Source organism: Clytia hemisphaerica, unplaced genomic scaffold (genome assembly GCF_902728285.1).
Source record: "Clytia hemisphaerica strain Z4C2 unplaced genomic scaffold, Clytia hemisphaerica genome assembly, whole genome shotgun sequence".
NCBI lineage: Eukaryota > Metazoa > Cnidaria > Hydrozoa > Leptothecata > Clytiidae > Clytia > Clytia hemisphaerica.
In genome coordinates, this window is record NW_027103962.1 from 2,060,442 (window position 1) to 2,085,598 (window position 25,157).

Consider the following 25,157-nt stretch of genomic DNA (forward strand, 5'->3'; position numbering starts at 1 on the left):
CACCTTTCATTATTCATTGATATTAAAGAGATATTAAAGAAATATGAATTATATTTTAGACTTTCAGAGCTTCCTTCGAAGAAATCGTTGACAGACCGAAGCCCAATAAAGTGAGTAAAAATTTACCCATCCCTTTAATGACAGAGGGTGGAATTGCAATACATTTATTCAAAAAATACATTGGTCATAGGCAAGGTGTTCAAAGAATAAGGACTTATTATTTACACGTTTTCTCACTGTTGAAATTAATAAAATCAAAATTTACTGGGAAAGTTCATTCCTAGGTGCGCCCTAAGTGGGGCTGGCTTTCTGAAAAAAACTAGACATAAACCTCCAAAATTTTCTCAAAACTAATTGCTTTGTTCCAAAATCTTAAAAAAGAAGCCCTACGAAATCTGATGTTTCTTTTTTCAAGTTTTTTAACCTTAGCTAGGACTTCCGAATCTTTATCTAAGTACACCATTAATCGGGTAAATTTCAAACGTGAATTTAGTCTCTAAAGAATTATAATGCTAAAAATTAATAAAGATTCTGCGAGAAAATCTTTTATATTTGTCTTCTAGAAAAACTACGATTATTACAAATAAAAAGGAACCAAAAGTCGATTTCGTAAGGCAGTAAGTTCATTTTATTTGTGAGATTTTTCTACTGTGTCCATACCACCCATAACAGGTAGCCTAGAGGCTTGATGGGGGCCATCCACATAGTACGTACCCAAACTAAAATGTCGAAAATCGAGTACTCCTCCCCCCTGTACGCAAGCGTACGCAAATGACTATACTCCCTCTGGTAAGTACGTACTATTTCATTCAGCCCCCCCCCCTCGGTTGAAGAAAATTTCGAATTCAAATCGCTTGGTTTGGACCTTTATTTCATACAAGAAACTCAATGTTTATTAAGAAACTTTTTCTTTTCCTTGATGCGTATGAGAAGCGTAAAAGTCGACAAAAAAACAAGCAAAAAAGGGCTATGAAAATTTTTTTTCTCGGTGTAAATACATTTTCCTTTGACCCCTCCCCTCCCCCTGTACGCAAGCATACGCGTTTGAAAAGACCCCCTCCCCCCCCCTTAGTGCGTACGTACTATGTGGACGGCCCCATGATCGTTAAAATTATCGTAGGATTTGTAAGGCTTTTTAAAAGCATATTCAACTGTCAAATAATTTGGCCTTTATAATGTCAAATTTTGACAAACTTTGATATATTGTATCACAAACCTGCTTACCCCTGCCTGCTGAAAAGAAGACGGATCAATACGATTAACGTCTTGACTACGTTTCTTTATCACTAAAATTTTTACCACTGTATTTTCCAATCTGTAAGCAATAGAATTTAGGAGCTTTTCCATCCTTACTTCAGTGCTAATGGAGAAGCCGAGACGATAACTCTCTCTGATGATGATGATGAAGATGATTCTTCAACCGAAAGCAATGAAATCAGTACTCAACCGTCTGCTAATGTGCAAAATGAGCATGCGGCTGGACAAGCAGATGATCTTTCGGGTTCAGATGAAAGTTTAATTATCGAAGGTGAATCTGTCAGATAAAAAAAAAATATTGAATTGTATTCATTTGGTACTGTGAGTATGTCAGCAACCTTTAAAATAAATCCATTTTACATTTTAGATTTGACACCAACATTTTCAAACAGGACATTATCGTTATTTGAGATCTCAAAAATATGTATTGGTGAGGTAATCGACTACGCCAAAGTATGTGAGCAAGTCCCAGAAAGAATCTTAAGAAACGCTACTTTCGTGCTAGACATGACAAAGATAAAGCCAGTAGACGTGACAAGTGATGCAATTGTTTATAACAGATTCTCGTCACCTTCTGAGAAGGTAAGTCTTTACCAGAGGTACTTAAAACAGATTTAGCAAAAAGGAGGTATCTTTTTTACCACGTTTTGGGTTTCATTTAAAGATGAGTCCTAATTAGAAACATTACTATGCTTAATCTTCAAATTTGGATTCTAGATAATCGTATCACTTGATGAAGGTAATGCATTTCATGATGTGAAGACTGCAAAAGGATATAAAGGAGAGTTCATTGGATATGAAACTAAGCAATATATCATGAAACGTACGTATTCAACTGTGAAAGAGCCTGCTTATAGCCTAACTCGCACTATTTACAGAATTTCGGACACTGACGGAAAACTTTGCCGTTATGTAATTGTAACGTATAAGATCAAATGGCTAATCGAAAGTTCAGCGTACGAATATCAAGCAAAGCCCCATGGAAACTCCAAAAAGAAAGATCCCTTTGTCCGGACAAAACCATCTGTTTTGAATGATATTCGTCACCATGGTAAATCAATGAAACCGAAACATGTCATCACAGAAATAGAAGACAACGCTGGGGGAATGTTTGCCTCAGATTGTCAATCCGATGTAGTTAAAAATAGGCGCCAGGTAATATTTCATGACTTTTAAAATAGGAATGTTTTTAATTAGAAAAACATGCGTGGTAATAATTAATAAATCATGGCTCATTTTATCTGGAACATTTGTTTTGATAAAATTGTAATGAGTCGCTTAAACTAATTCTCGTTGGATATTAAATTGGCACTTGAAGTGCCAAGTTCCACTAGAAAATTTGGTACAAATTTCGTCCCCAGTGGGAAAATGACAGAAATTTAAGCCCCATTGGGAAGTTGACTTTGATGATTTCATCTCCACTCATAATTCAATGATTAAAAATTGCACTCCAAACCATCCCCACTGGGTTTTTTAATCTTATGGAACAATCCACATGCTATCCCCCTTTGGGATTTTGGAATAGGAATTTGTATCCCCACTAAGGAAAAAGGTTCCACCGGGGCTGTGAGACAGGGGTGTCAAAATATTTTGATTTCTTTGTCAAAATTACCAAAGATCTGCAAATTTATAACTGTATGTCATGTCTCTCATGTATGTCATGTATGTCATACTCTAGGTTTACAATCAAACAAGAAAAATACCGGATCGCCCTAAATCAAGAAACACAGGAAAGCCAAAATTAACTGACTACTCTAAAATTATGATGATGCTATGCGACAATACGTTTGTGAAAGATGTTTCCCTCAACGGAATGGACCAAAAAGGTACTAGTTTGATTATGGTTTTAAAGTGTTCTTTTGATTCTCTTCTTTATGGATTACTTTATGGAGACTTTACTTTAGGTTCTTTTCATAATTTCAAAGACATTTAGAAATATTTCTCGAATAAACCCTGAATAGTTTCTCCATAGTATAAGAAAGCCCCGGCTTTCTTATACTATGGTTTCTCGAAATTTCATTGAATTTAAGGCGTACTACTGGTAGATAGGAATTCACCATAAAGACTAACTGGGCATGCTTCTCTTTTATTAACTCAGGAATAAAAACAGCAACACCAAGGATATTTGCAGCGACCGACTCCCATCTACGATGGATAAAGCAAAATTGTCAAACTTCAAAACCATTATCGCAATTGGGCATAGATATGACCTATAAAATCGGTCATTTCTATGCCACGACATTTTCGATAAAAATACCCACGTTTAAGTATCGAGACAACGAAAGGAATCCGGCTATAACGGTGGGTGTGGCTATTACTTCAAAGAAAGACGAAAATGACTATGCCTATATTGCTTCTTCATTGAGGAGACAATCAAAAGCTGATGCCATAGTGTACGGAACGGATGGTGAAGTGGCAATGGAGAAAAGTTTTGAAAAGGAATACCCAACAAAAGGTATCGAATAGTTTAGTTTATGATGACCCTTGCTGTGTTTCTGCAAGACTTTGTGACTTTGTAACAAAATTGAGAGGGGGTGCTGAAACACTTTTAACATCGTTAAAGGACATCGTTTGCACCTTTTCCAATTGTCGTAAGCATACACGCTTTTTTTATAAGAATATCTTCTATAAGAATATCAGGGTGAAAATTGGCCAAATCGTAAGAGTACCCTAAGAATATCCTAAGAATACCCTCTAGGGTGAATGTCACAGAGTTTGATAAGAAGTCATTTTTTATTTGATTAACAGAAAAAACTGCTTCCTTTGTTAGAGATAAATTGAGGAAGAAATGTAGTTTTAACCCAAATGTTCAATCAAAAGTCCAAAACTCTCAAATTGACCATTTCTCATGTTTGTAAATAAGTCAAGTCTAAAAAAGTAAGAATATTATGTTAAGAACATTTCACTCTCAATTTTGGCACTTTCTTAAGAATACTTAATTAGACCCTCATCTAAAGTACACTATTCTTATAAAATAAAAAGCGTGAAGATGTTTTTTATTGATTTTTATTTTTCGTTTTTTCAGGTCCGAACCCGAGCATTCATCTACGTTGCTTTGAACATGCTAAAGATGACATGGAGCGATTTTTAGAATCAATGAAGATCTCGTGTGAGGAGATCAAAAGAATCACTAACCAATTCTTTGGGTATGAACACGATGGTCAAAGATGCAAAGGTTTAGTGGATCATGAAAGTGAAGAGGACTTTGACAGAGCATTTGAAAGTGTCAAGCCTGGCTTACCCAAAGACCTTATTTCATGGTTGGATTGCACAAAGGGTAGGTTGCGTTCTTTCACGGAAATGATGAAGCAGTCAATGATAAAACCTGTCCGAATCGCAGCTGGTTTAGGTAATCCTCCTAACAAATGGGACAATAACGTTGCAGAGTGTCTCCATAACGTTATCAAAGAGGAAATAGGAAACGAAGTGCTTGATGTAGCAACATTTTTAGAAAGACTTAAGAAAAGAGTCTTCGACACTCAACAACAGGAGATGGTCCGGGCAATTAGAGGCCTTGGGGAATACCGACTCGTTGACGAAAGCCAAGCCATCTCACCTACAATGTGGAAAGAAATGACAAAAGCTCAACGAAAGAAAAAAGCTGAGAAAATCCTACACACCGAATTAAACGACGAGCCTTTCGAAGTAATTCTACCTACAACATCACTTTCTTTGTCATTCGATGACTTTGCAAAAAGGATTTGCCATCTTCCATTATACCGCCTAAAGAGAATTTTCAGCAGAGCAGATTTCATTCGTGAAAATCACCGTATTGAAAATCTGGTAAGCGGAAATTATTGTGTTCCAGATGTTGAATTTGCTGCAACAGTATCAAAGAAGGCCGGCTATTCACTTCGTTGTACTTGCAATATGTTTTTGAGTGCGAAAAGTATTTGTGCTCATACATTAGCTGTTGCTGATCACGCTGGTTTCCTTTCGCAGTTTTTAGACCAAATTGAGAGGGAAACACAAAAGTCTTTAAATGAAATGCTAAATAACAACCCCAAACAGGCAGGATTAAAACCAAAAGAGAAAAAGAAGAGGAAGGGAAAAAACAATGTCACACAAAAGGTCATCGAAAATGAATATACTGAGAATGATTTAGACTTCCCAGTCGCGTGTGAATACTCTGAGTTCTATCATAACGAAGAATTTTTCCATATAGTGAAAATCACGTCAAAAGAATGCAGCCGTGCAAAAGCATGTATTTCATGTAAAATGGTATTTCCTAAGAGAAACCCAAGCATCTATCAGGAACTCGTGGTTTACCATAAAGAAAGATATGAACGCCCTGTCCACGACGATAATAACAATTTCATAAGAATGACGATCACTGGTATCAATCAACTTGGGAAAAAGTTTTATTGTCTGAAGAAAAGTTGCCTTCGTCAAAGACATCCGTATTTTTGGAAGGGCTTGATAAAATGCGACGATAACACAAGAAAAGAATTGAAAGACACCCAGAAACAAATAATAAAAAAAGAGCTTAATCTTGACTTATAATATCTATCATCTATCATATCTACAACACCTTTTTATGATAAGTATTTTATATAGAGTCCAAATTTATTGATAAAACTTAGCCAATTTCTAGATTCTAGATTGCCGTATTAGAGTCTCCATTTTTCTTTTCATGATACAGCTACAGAATGGAAATTAAACTTCAAAACTTAATTTGTTGGTCATGGTTCAAATAGAATAGTCCATGTTGACACCCCTCTCTCTTGCTATGATGTTTGATGACTAAGAATTTATTGATACAACACAGAATTTTGCTGAATATGAAGTTCTAAATAGGTTCCTGGCTCATATCCTTGTCTCTATCTAGGACATTGTAATATAGCTTTAAAGTTTATTGATATAAGACGGAATTTTGCTAAATATCAAGTTCTAAACGAAAGTCCCTGATTCATAACATCCCTATTTCTATTTAGGACATCGTAATCTAGTTTTAAAATTTATTGATATAAGACGAAATTTCGCTTATTATCAAGTTCTAAACGAAGGTTTATTAGTCTCACATCCCTGTTTCATTCTATAAAAAAGTAAAATGACTTCAAGGTTTATTGATATATGACGGAATTTCGCTCAATATCAAGTTGTAAATAAAGGTTCATTAGTCTTACTACATTCCTGTCTCATACGATTAAAAAGTAAAATGGCTTCATATAGTTTATTGATACATGACGGAATTTCTCTAAATTTCATATCAAGCTGTAAATAAAGGTTCATTAGTCTTACATTCCTGTCTCATGCGATTAAAAAGTAAAATGGCTTCATATAGTTTATTGATACATGACGGAATTTCGCTAAATATCAAGTTGTAAATGAATGTTCATTAGTCTCACATCCCTGTTTCATTCTATGAAAAAGTAAAATGGCTTCATAGTTTATTGATACATGACGGAATTTCGCTCAATATCAAGTTGTAAATGAAGGTTCATTAGTCTTACATCCCTGTCTCGTGCGATTAAATAGTAAAATGGCTTCAAAGTTTATTGATACATGACGGAATTTCGCTAAATATAAAGTTGTAAATAAAGGTTCATTAGTCTTACATTCCTGTCTCATGGCTTCATAGTTTATTGATACATGACGGAATTTCGCTAAATATCAAGCTGTAAATAAAGGTTCATTAGTCTCACATCCCTGTCTCATACGATTAAAAAGTTAAATGACTTCAAGTTTATTGATACATGACGGAATTTCGCTCAATATCAAGTTGTAAATAAAGGTTCATTAGTCTTACATCCCTGTCTCGTGCGATTAAAAAGTAAAATGGCTTCATAGTTTATTGATACATGACGGAATTTCGCTCAATATCAAGTTGTAAATGAAGGTTCATTAGTCTTACATTCCTGTCTCATGGCTTCATAGTTTATTGATACATGACGGAATTTCGCTCAATATCAAGTTGTAAATAAAGGTTCATTAGTCTTACATCCCTGTCTCGTGCGATTAAAAAGTAAAATGGCTTCATAGTTTATTGATACATGACGGAATTTCGCTAAATATAAAGTTGTAAATGAAGGTTCATTAGTCTTACATTCCTGTCTCATGCGATTAAAAAGTAAAATGGCTTCATAGTTTATTGATATAAGACGGAATTTCGCTAAATATCAAGTTGTAAACGAAGGTTCATTAGTCTCACATCCCTGTCTCATACGATTAAAAAGTAAAATGACTTCAAGTTTATTGATACATGACGGAATTTCGCTCAATATCAAGTTGTAAATAAAGGTTCATTAGTCTTACATCCCTGTCTCGTGCGATTAAAAAGTAAAATGGCTTCATAGTTTATTGATACATGACGGAATTTCGCTAAATATCAAGCTGTAAATAAAGGTTCATTAGTCTTACATTCCTGTCTCATGCGATTAAAAAGTACAAAGTTTATTGATATAACAGATGGAATTTCGCTAAATGAAGGTTCATTAGTCTAACATCCCAGTCTCGAAAATTCATAGTTTTCTTTCAATAAATTTTTGTTTTGATTCTTTGAAAAACAGAGCAGAAAAAAAATCTTACATACTGGAGAAGTCTGAAGACTTAATCTTAATCCTTTGATTTTCTTATAAAAAAATCTTTTTTAATTTGTTTAACACTCTTTGATAAACAAGATCAATTTTAGTAGATATACATTACCCCCTGATTTAAGAAAAAGAGAAAAGAGAAAAAGACGGAACGAAATTCCGTTACTTTGCGCAAAGTATCATAAGCCGTTTTTGATCTATAATAAAACTAAAAGAAGAGAAGGAAGGGAATAAAAATGAAAGGGGACAGTAAACAATCTTCTATTTTGATAGGAATTTCTGAAGGTTTTGTTGGGTGAAGTCAATAAGCTATGGTGAAGTAGACTAAAATCTAAAAGATTCGATTACTCGAAATACATTTTGTATTCCACAATCTATCTTTGTTAAATTCAAATTCATTGTCCTTTCGTTAAAAGCTAAAAACTTCGGTAGAACTTGTAGTTTCTTTAGGTTTTTCACAATTTTTTTAGAACAAACCATACGAGAACAGAATGTTTCGAGGGCTAAAATAGTAACCATAAGTTAAGAAACATTTCTCGACATTTTAAGGCCTTATGGACTCAAAAATTTGCAGAAAATACTCACTTAGGCGAGACCAATTTAATTTGTTGTTCTACGGGCAGATCGTTAGCAAAAATATGGTCGGTCGCGGTTTAAAATAAAATAACATTTTCATTAATCAAGGAAGTAATTAGGCTTTAAGTTAATATTTTTCAATAATCTTGGGCCGAAAATTCATCATTATCTTTTGATGAGTTTGTATTAAAATCTTTCGTGCATAGAGTTCATGATTCTAGATTATTTTCAATTTTTTTAAGTGTAATTTTTTTAAATGATTATTAGAAATTTGTGGCACAGGAAATCCAATTTTATTATTTTCGTTTGCAGAAAATGCTGGGTCGGTCGCGCCCGTAGAAACAACAAATTAATGTGGTCTCGCCTTAATGCTAATAGTGAAAAAGGAACATTTTAAGAAGATTTTAAGGCTCAACTAAATCTTATAAAAACAAACACATATTTCTTTGAAAAGATTCCGTTGCACAATGTACAAAAATGATATAATGAATTTAATCGTTAAGATTTTTCTGATTGTTCAAAATCTTGTTTATGACGTCTGCTCTTTCTCTTATTGTTTTGTAAATTAGATCTTTTGACGCTGTTTCTATAATTTCCAGTTTCTATTCTAATCGGATCTATTGAATCTTCTCGAAAGAAATGGTGTATATTTATTAATAATATGAATTCTAGAATCTTTGGCCCACTTGGTTTCACCTGAAGATAACTCGAAAGTTCAAATAATGTACTACAATTTCAAGTTACGTAACTCGAAAAATGAAATTTAAAATTTATTTTCGAGTTACGTAACTCTAAAACAAAGTTTAAAAAAAATATTTCGAGTTACAAAACAACAGTAAAAAACTTTTTCGAGTTAAAAAGCCCACATGACGTCATAATTTGAGACTTGTGACGTCACATTCGTCGTAACTCGGGTTTTTGTAACTCGGGTTTTTGTAACTCGAGTTTTTGTAACTCGGGTTTTCCGGGCCTCGTAGGAAAGCTGGGTCTACTCATAATTAGCCAGTACTAAACCATACTAACTGGATCAGGTCCGGCGGAACAACCGTAAAAGTGGGGAGGCTCAAGGCTCAAAATGAGATGAAAATCGCTAGAAATTTGAGAAAAAAATCTCATTTGCTCAAAAGTGGAGAGGCTGAAGTCTCCCCAGTCTCCCTGCTTCCGCAGGGCCAGTGGATGCCGCATATGTAAAAACAGAAGAAAGAAAGGGGTTTGGCTCAGATATGATTTCGGTTTAAAGATTACGTTAGTCTCACCTTGTGCTGTTAGACTTGTCAGGCTTAAACCAATAAGTAAAATTAATTTGATCCAAATCATCATATTTGATTTAAAGTTAACCAGATGTCTTCTTCGAAAATGATCTTGTCAACAGATATCATAATTCATTGTGTGATTTTTTCCCTAAATTTCCGTCTTGTCTGTACATAAAATTCTCTATGGTAAAACAAGATTTTGAGGTGTTTTAAAGTTATTGGCCCAGCACGCAGCAAAATGGGCTTTTAAAACACAACTGGTCGAAAAGATTTGACTTTGTCGGGGCCTATGCGCGCAATTATCAATTGACGAATCCAGGCTAGAAATTGAATTATTTGAATTACTATTGTGCGCATGCGTAAGAAAATAAAAACCACAAACAATTAATACCTCCGATTGATATGGTCAAATCTTTTTAATCTTATGGAGATCCTTATTTCAGAAAAATTAATTTTCATTACTCGCCCTATTCGAGCTGCTCTACATATCGAAAAGATTCACTCCTGTAAATTAAGTTGTATGGCGACTCTGCAACGAAAAAATATGTTCCCCCCCCCCCCCGGGAACACTTGATCTGAAAACTACTATATGTAAGAGATACTATCAACAATAGCTGGAAAAAGCTCTCGAATTTCAACTCAAATTTTCAACTTTTTCCAGAAAAAAACAAAACAAAAAGACAATCAAATTGATAAAATCTTTGAAATTTTTCTCAATAAATTCATGTCAAAAACAGTAATATCGGCCAGCTTTGATTCTACTGTTTACAAGGACGTTTTACGCATGCACTAAAAGTGTTTCAAGAAATTTGTTCATGCTTGACTTCAATCATTGAGCATTAAGTATAATTAGAAGATATGAAACAGTGTTTTTGAAACGTGTTTTAACTGATTTGCGTTGTTTATTCTTTGTTAATTTAGTTCGTTTATTTTGTTTGTTTGTTTGTTTAAAACTGTTTTTCTTTCGTTTGTCTTTTTATGTTTCCTTCATTCTATATTTTTTTATAAGAACATCCAACATTTTTGGAGCCTTGTTCTTAACTTTTTGAGTTTTAAGCCTAAAAAGGCCCTAAAATGTTCTTAACATGTTCTTAGTATCACCATTTTATGAGCATTTTTGTCAATTTTCCTAAGAAATCGGGTGTTTTAGAGTCCACAAAGCCTTAAAACGTTCTTAACTTGCTCTTAACATCTTGGTAATCGAAGCCTTATGTTCTTATATAGTTTGTTCTTATAAAAAAAAACGTGTAGATCAAATTTTCCCAGGGTGAATGACTTTTTTTTGCAGTTTTGAATTAACGAGATTCCTCACAGTTGACTCTCTATAATTCGACTTTCAAGGTATTAAATGTTTTTCTTCCGAATTAGAGAAAGACTCGAATTGCAGAGAATATTTCATACGACTTTTCAGCTTAGGGGACTCGACTGTTCGAATTATAGAAAGATTCGAACAGGAGAGGTTCGAATTAAAGTGATTTGACTTACCTTGATATGCCTATTTTTCGACCCGGAAAATCACGTGATGTTGTTTAAACCAATAAGATGGCACCATGTCGAGGGTAAAACTAAACACTATGGTTTAACTGGTTTAAAATATTTTGTTTACTGAACACACAGTCAGTTGGTTTTTGTGTTGTTATACCATAGGCAGGGTTTTCTTTGTTTTTGGTAGGTTGGCGACTGAAAAATTAACTCCGGTAATTTCTAGATTCTTGGCCGGAGAATTATTAACACGTCCAGTGTATTGATTAGTGTGAATATGTACGAATTGGAGGCGGCGAACCGAACTATTTGAAATCGGCCAAGGAATTAAGAATATGTTATGGGAATATCACCATCATGGAATTCGGTAACAGAACCTAAGAATGCCATTTTAGAGCATTTTTATCTCTAAATTGCCATTTGTCAGACTCAAAGACAGCAAAATAATCTAATTTAAAGGTCTAGGGTTAAGTCGTTACTCAATCTCGTACTCAGAGCCTTTTTTGGACCTACCTCGGAGGTCCTTTAAATTAACCTGTGATGTCCTTCTGTCCGTCCGTCTGATGCCAGCTTTTCTCAAGACTTTTTGGCACTTTCTCAGAATTTTATCATTAGTTTTTTCTGATTTTTTGCACAAAGAATTGTATCAGCGCAATGCCCAAAACATGGCCGAGTCCGATTTTGAAAAAAGATTTTTTTACGGTTGAAAATGCCGGAAATATGCCGGAAATTGCTGTCTTTGCAGATTTTCATTGGATTTTTTCATTATATTTCGTTGTTTTTTTTCACACAAAAACATTATTCATAACCACCATCAAACTTGATTCTATTGTCAACTAAACTGATTTTTGAAGCCGACCCTTTCTAAAAATCCGAGAATCGCCGGAAAAACAGGTTTTCTTGAATTTCTCGAGCTGTACTTTATATTTTTTTCATGAAGTTTTGGACACTGATGCAAAATGGAAATACCTAAAATGTGACGGAGAACGATTTTCAATAAACATACTTTTCCGGCCGAAGGTGCCGGTTTATTTGGACACGATACCTTTCGTGGGCGCTATCAGAATCATCAAGAAGCGAGCTAAGGGGCTGGAACCGAGTTTGGTCAATATCTTATCGGGGAAAACTTCGTCGGGGAAAAGTGACGAAATTTTGGCCAAGTGACGAATATTTTTCCCCGACGAAAATTTTACCAACTACCAACAAGTGACGAAAATTTTCCCCGACAAAGTTTTCCCCGATAAGGTATTCGCATTGTTAAGCACTCGCGAGAGCAATCGCTTTCCCACGCTTGATCAAATATTGTATAGAATGTGTATAGATCTTTAGCTGTGCAATTAATCTTGCCAATAAAGTTGAGAACGCGAGCCAACACCTTAACAAGCAAGCCAAGGGTGTTCAAAACTTGAGACTTTTTAAGTATATTTTTATAGCATATCTTTTAAAATAAATCACACAATGTCTCCTTTTAAACTCTAAAAAATTATAATAACTAGCTAGAAATTTTGCATAACACAGAAGATTTTATATTTTGTCATAATTTTGAGATTAATGATAGTTTGATGATATTATTACTTTTGCCTGGACATTTTCGTATTTTCAAATTAAATAATGAATAATGACTCTTAGCAAGAGTCATTCACACACAAAAGACAAACCCCAAATTCGTGGCTGAGATGGTGAGATGGTGTAAAGATCAAAACTATTGATTATTAATTATTCTTAGATGCCAAATAGACGGATGGGGGGGGGTTGAATAAACGGGAGGGTTGGAAATTGTACTTCTGAAAACCCAAAATCAGGCTATTTAGAGCAAAATAAGGGGCCTTCTCTTTGTCAGCTGAAAGTATTCTTAAAAACTAATAAACGGGGTGGGGGGATCCTAATAAGGTCCGGGGGGTTGGAAAATTTTCGAAAAATTAACAAGCAGGGGGCCCGTTTATTTGGCACCTAAGTGTATTGATTTTTAGATTACTCATAACCTTTTATAAAAAACCTTGGTCTTCGCAACTACATGTTTTGAAGAAGTTTCATTTCGACAGTGAAATGGCCTATGCGTAAATACAGTTATTTCGAACACCTTTGTCTCAAATGGGGAGGGTATGATTTAAAATATCCTTAAGGCTTAAGAAATGTGTTATTATACGGTTCGTAAACTGGGACGTTGTGATTCCAGAGCTCTCCTTGGCTAAAAGGATAGGTCTTGTACTAAGACTATGGTCAGACGTTACGGTCTTGTATCGCTTCGGTACAGTACGTTACCACGGATCGAGAATGTTAGTTTCGGAACGTCCCGGGGCAAGAAATATAGGGTTCGTACAAGCGACCCAATCGAATTTCCACAGATCATCAGTTTCCATTAGACTTCATCAGTCGTCAACTCTGTGGTTTCCACTTCAACACTTTTACTGTACGCGATTAAACACGTTTTATTCAACACTGTCCAATTTTTTCGTTGCTCGGTCACGTAACTTTGTCTTGCATACGTCACAACAATAATGGTACACCAAGCCATGAAAGCTACTGATATAAACATAGCAATCAGTACTAGTCCTTGAGAAGTAGAATCGTCCAGTTGAAAAACTGTAAACAGACACTCCACCACTGTGTATATCAATGCTAATATCTCAGTTATCACGAAAACAGGTGCCGATATCAACAAATATCTCTTTCCACAACGAAGCGCCAAAATTAACGAAATGCTTGCTAGCAAGTGTGTTATGAATACAGCGATTTTGGCTAGTGCCAATTGTGTAAAAATGTTTTGTACGTGAGACGGCGCGTCATAAGCTTTGACGGAGATTGCGATAACGTAGACGTGGTGCGGTGAATCCTCTGTCACAACCTGTAAGCGAAAGTGTAAAATATCATTAACAATTTAAACTCGGATTTAAGACATTTTGTCTTTGTGAGATATAAAACTTTGACCTAGCATGGTAAGAAATATAGAAAGTATATTTATAGAGGTCTGCTATTCCTGGCTATTCAGTCTATATTACACAATATTTTAACCATATATAATAATCAAAATTACGCATACCACAAAAAGAAATTTAGGGTTGTCGAGGAAGGCAATTGTTTCCTTTATTTTTACTGGCCGTGTATAATGTATACATCTACTAGGCTACTAGTTCTAATTTTCTATATGTTAAATTTGGGGTAAATTTACGCGCGTAAAAAGTGTATAGAGGCTTGAAATCGAGATTGGTTCGTGATAAGTACTGATTTGTACTTACTTTTGTTGCCAAGGTGATGTTTACTGCAGAATGAAAGATTGCCAACGCTGAAATAACAAAAATGGCGGATTTCTTGTCGAAACAAAAACAACACAGTAAGAGACTCTTCTTTTGTTTGTCTTTGAAACCGTCCATTGTTTTTTTTTTCCTTTTATTTTTCACACTAGAAATAGAAGAAGATATTAAATATTATTAATTTATCAAAAAATTACATTAAGACCATGTTCGCACGTGACGGTTCCGTTTCGCTCCGAAACGGAATGAAGCCATTCTATTGGTTAGAAGTGACGTAACATTTGAATGTAGCCAATAGAATGGCTTCATTTCGTTTCGGAGCGAAACGGAACTGTCACGTGCAAACATGGCCTAAAGGTGCGACATAATACATCGCATCGCTGGTAATTAAGTATTTTTTAGCGAACGTTCGGTTTGTCTAATATTTAGATACACAATTTGTAAGCAATCCTTAAGTTTTTAGTCAGCAACTGAAATCACTTTCATAAACATCGAAGCATAGCACTTCATAAAACTTCCATATCCTGTATCACCAGTTTGGTTTCTATTGTATAACTTCCTACATGACAACGATAAGAGTTCTTTAAATTGTGCTTGAAAGTAACTTCCTTGATCTAATCTTATCTAATTTTACACGTTTTTTTATATAAGAACATCCAGAATTTTTGGAGCCTACGGATATTCTTAACTTTTTTAGTTTTAAGTCTAAAAATGTTCTTAACATGTGCTTATTTTCCCCACTTTTTATGTATTTTTGTCTATTTTCCTAAAAAATTGGCTGTTTTTGAGTCCGCGAAGCCTGAAAATGTTCTTAACTTGTTCTTAACATTCTGGCTATCGAAGCCTTATGTTCTTAAATAGTTTTTTCTTATAAAAAAGAACATGTATAGATATAATCCACTTGTATTATGTCTACGCCTCAGTCAAATAATAGGTTCTAGGTAACAATCGGTATGAGAAAGAAATGGGGAAATCTAAATAGAATAGGAGGCTACGAAATGAGATTTATAAACTCAGTCAAAGAAGTTGTTTTGTAATGGTTTGAACCAAGGACACTTGTAAAGCGAAGAATATACAAGTGTCCTTGTTTGAACCAATCAGTAGCTCAACCAATTGATGATATTCATGACGTACTGTTATCTACTGAAAGACCCCGGTTTTTGCCAGTAGTTGCAAATTTTATACAACTTTTGTCTAGTTTATATTTGCCACTACTGGCTAAAACCAGAGTCTTTCCGTAGAAAACATTACATCATGAATATCATAAATAGAGGTTTTTCAGGTTATGTAACCTAAGAAAAATTCCGCAATGAAACCAAATGTTCGAGTTTGTAGAGCCGACTCTTCACTCAAATCGAGCGTTTGTTTCCGTGGTGGAAGTTACGTAATTTAGTCAACTTGAAAAACCTTATATAATAGAGAAGGGAAGTTGTTGCCACAAATAATGTTCGGATACATAAACTTGCACACCTCTGTTCATTCTAATACGCTACAATACACTCCCTTCTCATAGACCCACTGGGACCCATTGGCTTCCCACTGGAAAAATTGGCCAAAATATCGTCCCCGGTGAAAACTATACGCCAATTTTTATCCCCACTAAAATAATCAAATAAACCAATTATCACTGCAAAATATTATGCTATTTTCCCCATCCCCAGTGAATTTTCTGACTTGAAAACAAAAGAATTTAAAACCCCAGCCTTAAAAAATATGAGAATATCAATTTTTCAGTCATTTATTTTTACCCCGGTTGGCTGCAAAAATCCAACCGGGTCTGTGAGAAGGGGTGTACCAAATAATGCTGATGGAGTTTGGAACAAACGTTGGGGTGAAACGCAGTAAACACATCGTAACTGTTTTCAAATTTATCCCGCCTCTTCAATTATTCCGTTTTCAGTGACATCGTGTAGACGCCCGGGGGGGCAGCTGAGCAAAAGGACCGACGGGTATGTGCGGGTCCTAAGGGTACCTTTTCCAACATGTTTAAAATGCACTGTAAGGGTCGGGAAAACTAGAGATGCACTGTAAGGGTAGAAATTTCAGAAAATTCTTGAAAAACCTAGACATTTTGACCAAAAATGCTAGAATTTTGACCATTTTTTGCACGAAAGAGATCGAAAATTTGGGGGAAAATGCACTCTAAGGGTATGATTTTCACTGATTTTTGCTGCACTGTAAGGGTGCAATTTTAAAAGCCAATTTTTGGCCCGCACATACCGTCAGTCCGCAAACCCAGTGCCCCCCCCCCGAGTGTAGACGATAGGATCATCTACTTTTGGAACTGATTCTGTTTGCTTTGAAGAACTTTAAGAAAATAAGTTTTCAATGCACACTCCAATTCAAGAAAATAAGTTATTCTTTTTCTACATCGTCCCACCACCTTCCCATAACAAGTCCATTCAAGAAATAGCAAAAGTTTCCGAACAAAACAAGCTTGGTCGTATGAATATATTAAACAAAACAATTTCAATTATTCACATGTTTTTCCGAGAATTTCAATGTTTATATTTCCTATACAGTAAAGTCTCTTTTAAGCAGGGACTAAGGGAACTTTTTTCGTAGGATTAGAGACATTTTGATTCACAAGCTATCTGTCTAAAAGCCTTTCTATCTTATTAAACTTAAGCAATGAACGTTAATCTTTATCTTTTATAAGCCCTTTCCATGGTAAACGCACTCTAAGTCTCTCTATAGGTGAATTCCGAATCAACTTTTCTCCATCCTAAAAAGCACACAACTCTGCTTAAAAAAAATTGAATATTAAAATATTGATGAGTCAGTGATCTTTCATCAATGAAAACATGAATTTTCTCAGAATCCATTTTTTTTTAATTTATCATTGTTATGATTTCATACAAAGTCATGAAACCTCTCTAAGAACACGCATGCGTGAAAAGTATCAGCCTTGTTTTCTTTGTGTTTATTGTCCAAAAGTCAAATGTTACTATGTCTGCTCAATTTGATTTATTGATGGCACCTCATCTATATAACCCGAGGCAAAAAAATACAACTACTTATTGTTGGGGAGGGGGTTGGCTTCCGAAGGTTACCGCTATCCCTCTGACTCCTGTTCTAAGGAATGCGAATGGCCTATTCCGCAAATAGTGTGTACCCCTTATGTTGAGGAGTTGTGATGTTCAGGGTGTTCTAAAAAATAAAAAGTTCAGGGTGGTCTAGTTTTTCAAGTGTAAAATCCATGGTCAATAAAATGAGGTGGAAAATCCAGGTTGATCAGTAAAATGAGGTTAAATATCCGGGGTGGTCAATTAAACGAGGTCGAAAATACAGGGTGGTCTAGAAAATCAGAAAAAAAATCAAAGGGGTCCTCAAAAATTGAAAAAAATCCAGGGGGTCAACCTCAACATAGGGGTACAAATTTTACTGGAATAGCGCAATCAGACTCTAGATTTTTTACATAGAAATCGTTGACGTCATGCCATTAAAGGGTAAGATATAATCTCGAATATTTTTTTGATGGAATACTAGGGAACCAGTAAAAACTCAACAAGATCCGACATAATATGGGATTCGAATAACGGAATAAAACAGAGGATAAAAAAGACCGGATAACCAGAATTCTGGCAATTCTAGATTCAAGATGTAATGTCGTGGCTATTGTTTTATATTTCAGACGATTTGTACTGCTCGGCCGGATATTGTTTTTCGCCTTTTCTCGGAAAAGATTTATGATACTGTATATGTTACTAGCAGCTTTAGGGAAAAATCAAAATATAATAGCCGCATTCTTTTTCACCGTCCTGCACCGTCCAACATATTAGAATGGTATATATTGTAGACTTTTTATGAGAATGGTGTACTATAAGAACATGAAGCATCATTGACATGCATTACATCATTGACCAAGGAGTAGTATGCTTTGATTGCCGAAAGAGATGCTGATTTGAAACACTCCAGAAGAAAACAAGTACAATTCAATGATATCTGAAAATAGGAGCAGCCGAGACTATACCAAACTCATTGATTCTTATAAAGAAGTGTATACATTGGTCTTGACCCTTCCATGTCAACAGTGTCTAAATAATAACAAGCTAATAATAACATTTTTTTATAAGAAAGATTTTAAGAACATTGCTCAGCCTAGAATTACTCAAATTCAAGTAATTTAGGGGTAAAAATTGGGTATAATGTCTAAAATACCAACCCTATAAATAAGAACAGGATAAGAACAATTTGAGGCTCAAAGTGCCAAAACCTAAGAACAGCCAAGCCTTATCAAAAATTTACTAGTTAATAAAAAAATGATACAATGACATGACAAATTGTTCTTAGAAAGATGATCGATCAAAAGCTCCTAACAGCATGAGAGAATTATTTTTATTAGACACGTATGATGAAAATCACATGACAACAGAGATCATTTTCTTGGAAAAATAAACCCCATCAAACAAGTTTTGAATTTGTTCATTATTTAATGGCTTATCTCTCTCTATATTCTTACCATTGACGTACATTTCAAATGAGGACGACTGCATTACGCCTCTGCTTATTTAGAGATTAAAATCTGTAATCTTCCATGCGATACATTTTTTTATGAGAACAAACTATATAAACAAGAACATAAGTCTTCGATAGCCAAAATATAAAGAACATATCAAGAACATTTTAAGGTAATAGATTTTAAAACACCTCATATCTCAGGATGGAAATTGCACAAAACACTCACAACATGATGAGATTAAGAACATTCTTTAAGAACATTTATAGGTTTAAAGCTCAAAAAGTTAAGAACATACGGAGGCTTCATTCTAGTTTTTTTATAAAAGTCTTTGATATTTCTACAATCAAAATCTCACACTCCCGCTACTTAGAGAAATATCAACGTCACATCCCTGTCTCAGTAGAACGTTAATCAGAAAGCTCACCGGGTTTACGCTTTTTCTATAAAAACAAAATTTTTTGAAAACTTGGGATGTTCTTAACTTTTTGATTTTTAAGCCTAAAAATGTTCTTAATATGTTCTTAATTTCGCCATTTTTTGAGTATTTTTGTCAATTTTCCTATGAAATTCGGTGTTCTAGAGTCCGCAAAGCGTTAAAAGGTTCTTAAGTTTTTCTTAATAATTTGGCCACAGAAGCCTTATGTTCTTATATATTTTGTTCTTATAAAAAGAACGTGTAGAGAAGATTAACCATTGGTCGTTTTTGAATGTTTTGCGAGGTCCGATTTAAATTTATTTGGTAGACCTGCGAAAGCCAAATTAACTCTCAACTTTTAGGTCAAGAGAAATCCGTGCCAAAATTAGGTTTTAGATTTATTTTAGAAGGGCTTTTTTGATTTAGGATTTTCTTTCGGAGCAGCACTCAAGTTTGTCATTTTCGAGTGAACGCTTGTTTTGAAATAGAATCTTTCTATTTTGTCGAAAAGTGATATTTCTATCAAACGGATTACTTCAAATGTTTGTTTTGTCGTCATTTATCAAAAGATTTGGTAAAAATACTTTTTCTACGCTGTATCGTGTATTAGTTTTGCCTATGTTTGTTATTTGTTTTATCAAAAGCGAAATTTGACCTCAACAACTTTTATACTAAATTTAGTTAAACTTTTTCCCTTAGCGCTAATGCTAATGACAATTGGCGCGCAGTCAAACGGAAATGGAACTTTGATAATAGAAACATGTTCAATATTTTATAAGGGGATGGTTTGTAGGGGTTCGAAATACCGTTTTCCCGTCATAATTTTGGCTAAATCCCAGAATTTTGGACATTAAAAAGCATCGTCAAACTGATTTTTAGAGGCTAAAATGCCGGAATACTGACAAAAAATAATGCTTATCACCGTCACTGTCTGAATTTTAAAGTTTTCCCGTCTCTTTCTTCGCCAAATCCCGTCGTAATACCGTACTAAAAAAGGGCAAATCCCGTCACACCGTAAAGGGACAAACCCACCCACCTCTTATAACCTCCCTTTTTAAACTCATGTAGATTTAGAATTCTATTTTTGAGCAATTTTTTATATTGCGTTATTAGCAACTTAATCCACCTTTTAGCCGGCTAAGATCTGATCAAAAGAAATAGTAGGTCAAATTTATTTTCTACTGACATGAAGATCCGATCAGAACTTGCAAGCTGTAGGTTGTTTCGGGAATGAATGTGAACTTTTTCGAGTATTCACATGTTTTAACTGCATTGATATAATTTTGCAACCCGTGTATTATATAGTTTCGGTGACCCTGTGAGTTACGAGTCTGCCCCAAACCGAAAGAGGCGTCCGCTGTTCATTGTTAAAATTACTTTATCTGCCCTTTTTAGCCCTGTCTTAATTTAATACCGACCCCATTTACACCGGCCCTTATTACTCTAAAGTTTAATTTTTTTCTATTTCTAATCCTGCGCTAATTTAATGCCGATCCCTTACGCCGGCCCTTATTACGCCAGCGACGAGAAAATAACGCTAATAAGGGCCGGCGTAAAAAGAGCTGAAAAGGTAGTAGTCTAAATAAATGGCCAACCTTTAGAAGTATGAATTAGCAGAAAGCAGTCACAATAACAATGACAAGGTCTATCTAACATCCACCAGATTCATCCTAGCTGACACACAACGTTGTTTCAACGTTCATCTAGCGTTATATGGATGTTGTGAACGTTAGATAAACGTTGAAACAACGTTGTGTGCCACCTACGGCTACATAAACGTTGAAATGACTTTGATTGCTGCTAGGTAAAAACAGACACCTAATGTGTGTTTACTTAAGTTGCATCACGAATTTCGTCAACGCTGATTTCTCTTTTCAAATAAAATTCTAATCTTAATCAGTCAACACATCTAGTATATTACGATGCTTTTGATAATATCTAAGCAGCTATTAGTAGGAAAGGTAATACAGTTTTCTATGAAAATTGTGCCATTGACAAATGAGTTTTTATGTTTTCGAATTAGCACAGCATGTCACCATAAGGCGGCTAAACAAGCAATCTTTTTCTTCTCTTTCGAAAGTCTCCGCCATGTTTCAGCGCAGGAAAAACTCGAACTTGTGTATTGTGAAATGCCTCTGCGGGAAAATTATAACGAGGTCTGCTAGTCTGGTATACAACGTTGTTCCAACGTTCATTTAACATTATACTGACGTTATGCATGTAAGGTGGATGTTGAAACAACGTTTTGCGCTAGGTCTGAGTGTCGTTGTAGCGACATGATACACAAATCAATCACCGTGAATATCTTAGTTTTGACATCGAAAAAAGCCTCTTGTTTAATTTTGCTATTCCCCAAACTTATACTATATTTACCGGAAATTAAATAACAGGACTTTCTTGACCTACCTTATCGGCCAAAACTTATTCGGCTCTAGGTGAATAAATTTTGGCTTGGTGACTAAAATTAGGGCCGACTAATAATTAAGGCCGACTAAGTTTTGGCTGATAAGGTAATATGAATATCAACTTTTAACGCCAAAAGTTACATGAAAGGGGGACGAGAGCTAGTTTTAAAGGGTCGCCTTACCTGCCGTCAAAATGTCTTTACATGGTCGCGCTCGCAGATATTCCCTAATGATACATTATTTAACCATTTTAAGGGGGGTTGTACTTTTACGGTGTCGCAGTATTATACTTTTTTAGTACGGTATTACGGGATTTGACGAAAAAAGAGACGGGAAAACGGTATTTAAAAATCAGACGGTGACGCGGGTTAGCCTTTTTTGTCGGTATTCCGGTATTTCAACCTCTAAAAACCGGTGTGGCCTCATTTTTCTTTACACGGGCCTTTTAAACTCGAGCCCAGCCCTCTTGTGTTTTATTCACCCCTGTCTCGAATAAAAGTGAATTACAACAAGAAAAGGTCACGTCTTTACATTGCATGTCAATCACAAAGTAAGGGAAACTAATTGACGCACTGCTAATTAACTAAATTGCTTGTTCATTAGTTTCTAAGCATTTTGTTAAATAGAATCAGATAAGAATACTAAGAAAATGTAAATCATCCATATCATTATGACATATGACTGAGGTTTAGTAAACCACGTCGTTGTATTTCGCTGAAGATTAAACTTGCAATAGTAGGATCTATTTTTCTATATGTTCACTGAATACATCTTTCCAAACCACTCTACCACGGCAATTTCTATTTTTTATAAGAACTCTTTATTATAAGCACTGTTCCCGCGTTCCTGTGTCCAAGGAAAGACAGACGCTTGCTAGTCTAAGGTTAAGTATACCAGGATAATCACGACGACCGACGAAAATTGAAATTCATGATATTCATGACGTAATGTTTTCTACGGAAGGTCTCCGGTTTTAGCTAGTAGTGGCAAATTTTATACAACTTTTGTCTAGTTTAAATTTCCCACTACTGGAAAGAACCGGGGTCTTTCCGTAGATAACATTACGTCATCAATATCATGAATAGGCTAGTCAAAATACGGAATTTGATTGGTTGAAATTCACTAATAATTGTTTACATTTTTCGTCCGCTGCAATGCTGGACAAAAGGTTGGTAGACTTCTGCAATATTTGCAAAATACTTCAATATCGATCAAAAACAAGTTCCCAAGAGGCTCTGGGTGCTTTCCAAACCCATTCAAAGCTGTTCAAGTCTTTGAAAGTCACCCACTGCAGTCTAACCGCAAGGGCAAACCACAAGGGCTTGATTAACTGCCTTACACCAGTATCAAAACGCTGATTTTTTGCTTGTGGTTCCCTCAAAAGCAATTCAAAAGCAATGCAACGACTTCAAAAGTGTTTTTCTTAACTTCCATCCCCTTTCAGACACATAGAAGAGTCATTTTGCTCTATTTCTCAGGGATTTCTCATCATTTTTCACTGAAATTTCATTTGTCTACAACCTTTTGTCCGGCATTGTGTCATGATTTACTTAACTTCAATACAAAGTATCCCTTCTCTGAACTTCCTTCTCTTCTTCTCCCCAGCCCCCCCCACAAGAAACCTTTTTTCAATTAGTATGTTAGTTTCTTCCCAGCTGGTACAAAACGTTGTTTCAACGTTTATCTAATGTTCACAACGTCCGTATAACGTTAGATGCCAGCTGGGTTGTAAATCTTTATATCCACCTTCCTTTCTACCACCATTTTTTCATGGAATTCGTGTTGGAAAGGCGATATTATCCTCGGAAAAACTTTATTTTCCTGTTGATTTTAATCATGGATGTTGATCCATAATTACCAGGACAAATAACGTTCAACTAGCGTCAACGTTATGTGTCAAAGCTTTCAAAGAGAAGTTCCTTTCCAAAGGAAATCCATTGCTAGAAATCAGAATTTTGAATATATTCCATCATGTAAAAGATCTTCTTTGTAATGTTGACTTGAAGACAATCCTTCGATCTTTTTAACATTCTTCGAAGAATTTCAAAGTCTTTATTCCATCTATACTCGCCAATCTCTCACCAGCAACTAAAACCATATGTCACACACACCACATAGAGAAAACAACGAAAAAAGCTTAAAAAATCCAAGAAAAAACACAAATAACGAAAATTCTTGGAATTTTGATCAATCAACTATCGATCAATAATTAAATACGCTCTACACAATAATTTTTATTACTTAAAAAATGTGTTGACTAAAACCAAGTATTGAACTTGAACATTCTCTTTTTTTTCTCGGAATATGTCTCTAGCGTTTCTTTTCTCTCTTTCTCCCTATAACACTTCCCTCATAAGAACAGAATTTTGTCCCCCTCTTTCTCTATATTACAATGTTTTATTGCATCTTATTAATGTTAATGTGAATTTCTGAGAATTCTATTCATTTGGTTACGAGGTTACTATGACGCTATTTGATAAATATTCCTCCTTTGATTGGCTCATTTTTTTCTCTCTTTCCCTTTTTTTGATATCTGTGTTGTGATGTGACATTTTGATAATGTTTTGATTTCATATCAGAAAATTCTATATTATGATTTTTGTCTTGATCCTGCTGTTTTTAAAAATTGTCTGTGAAGGAATCCTATTTACATACAAAAGTTGTATATCGGGGGGGGGGGGGGTCAAAGTTTACGGTGACACGGTATCGGCCTTTTTCTGTCCGGGATTTCGGTACACGCTTTTTTTTTATAAGAATGGTGTATTTTCATTCCATCATGGATATTCTTACTTTTGGCGAAAATCATCCAAAAATATTCTTACGGTATTCTTAGGTTAAGATCGAAATTGGCAATCTACAGGTTAAAATGCTTTAAAAATGGCATTTTTAGGTTCAGTTGCTAAATTCCATGATGGTGATATTCTTACAATATTCTTAATTTTTTGGCCATTTTCATCATGGACATTCTTATAAAGTGTATTCTTATAAAAAAAAAAGCGTGTATTTTAAGAAAAAAGTACGGTATTCCGGTATTTGAAATGCTACCGGTGACGGTAAATTGCCTAAAATGCTTCGGTATTTCGGTATTTACTCGTAAAACTTCGGTGTTTCAGTAACTTTAAAATCTTTCTGAACTGTTTTCTTCATAAAGAGACTCCCAAAATCGCCTGCGGCGCTAAACTTTCTTAAAATTTTAAAAAGCTACACCTATGTTATCTAAAACGATCAGTTTTGACACAGTATGTATATACCACGTTAGCTCCCAAACCGTTGCGTGGTGACATGGGGTCAGAAACAGCTCCACCTCTAGTCAGTCTAGTGGCAACTTTTACGTGGTTATAGTCCATCCACTTTCCTTTAAATAATGATTTTTTACAAAAAAAGTCCTACCTTCTCAAGCACTTTTTTCTTTATTATACTCTGTTGTCTCACAACCCCGCCGGAACTTTTGTGAAGTGGAGATGAAAATTCCTATTGAAATCCCAATGGGGATATATAAATTCTATTGTTCCAAGGTTAAAAA

At 35.0% G+C, this 25,157-nt stretch overlaps 2 protein-coding genes across 2 annotated transcripts in view; both read right to left on the reverse strand.

Annotated features, from left to right (window-relative positions):
• Positions 1 to 10,052, reverse strand: part of LOC136810284 (uncharacterized) — a 34,858-nt gene extending 24,806 nt beyond the window's left edge. The window contains exon 1 of the mRNA XM_067066852.1: positions 9,623 to 10,052. Coding sequence (XP_066922953.1) covers positions 9,623 to 9,686 — 64 coding nt within the window. The 5' untranslated portion in view covers positions 9,687 to 10,052. The remainder of the gene's footprint in view (positions 1 to 9,622) is intronic.
• A 2,471-nt stretch (positions 10,053 to 12,523) lies between these two features.
• LOC136810295 (uncharacterized) lies at positions 12,524 to 14,524 on the reverse strand. The gene is made up of 2 exons (XM_067066863.1): positions 14,338 to 14,524; positions 12,524 to 13,946 (listed from the first exon to the last, which is right to left on the reverse strand). Exons 1-2 carry the CDS (start codon positions 14,470 to 14,472, stop codon positions 13,461 to 13,463), a joined length of 621 nt encoding a protein of 206 aa, XP_066922964.1. The 5' UTR covers positions 14,473 to 14,524; the 3' UTR covers positions 12,524 to 13,460.
• Between the last annotated feature and the right edge of the window lie 10,633 nt (positions 14,525 to 25,157).

Bases quoted from the DNA above. Each gene is read 5' to 3' on its own strand.
- LOC136810295 (XM_067066863.1), bottom strand. From the start codon at position 14,472: ATGGACGGTTTCAAAGACAAACAAAAGAAGAGTCTCTTACTGTGTTGT. The intron at 13,947-14,337 runs GTAAGTACAAAT...TTTCGCTTACAG, and splicing joins ACATCACCTTGGCAACAAAA to GTTGTGACAGAGGATTCACC.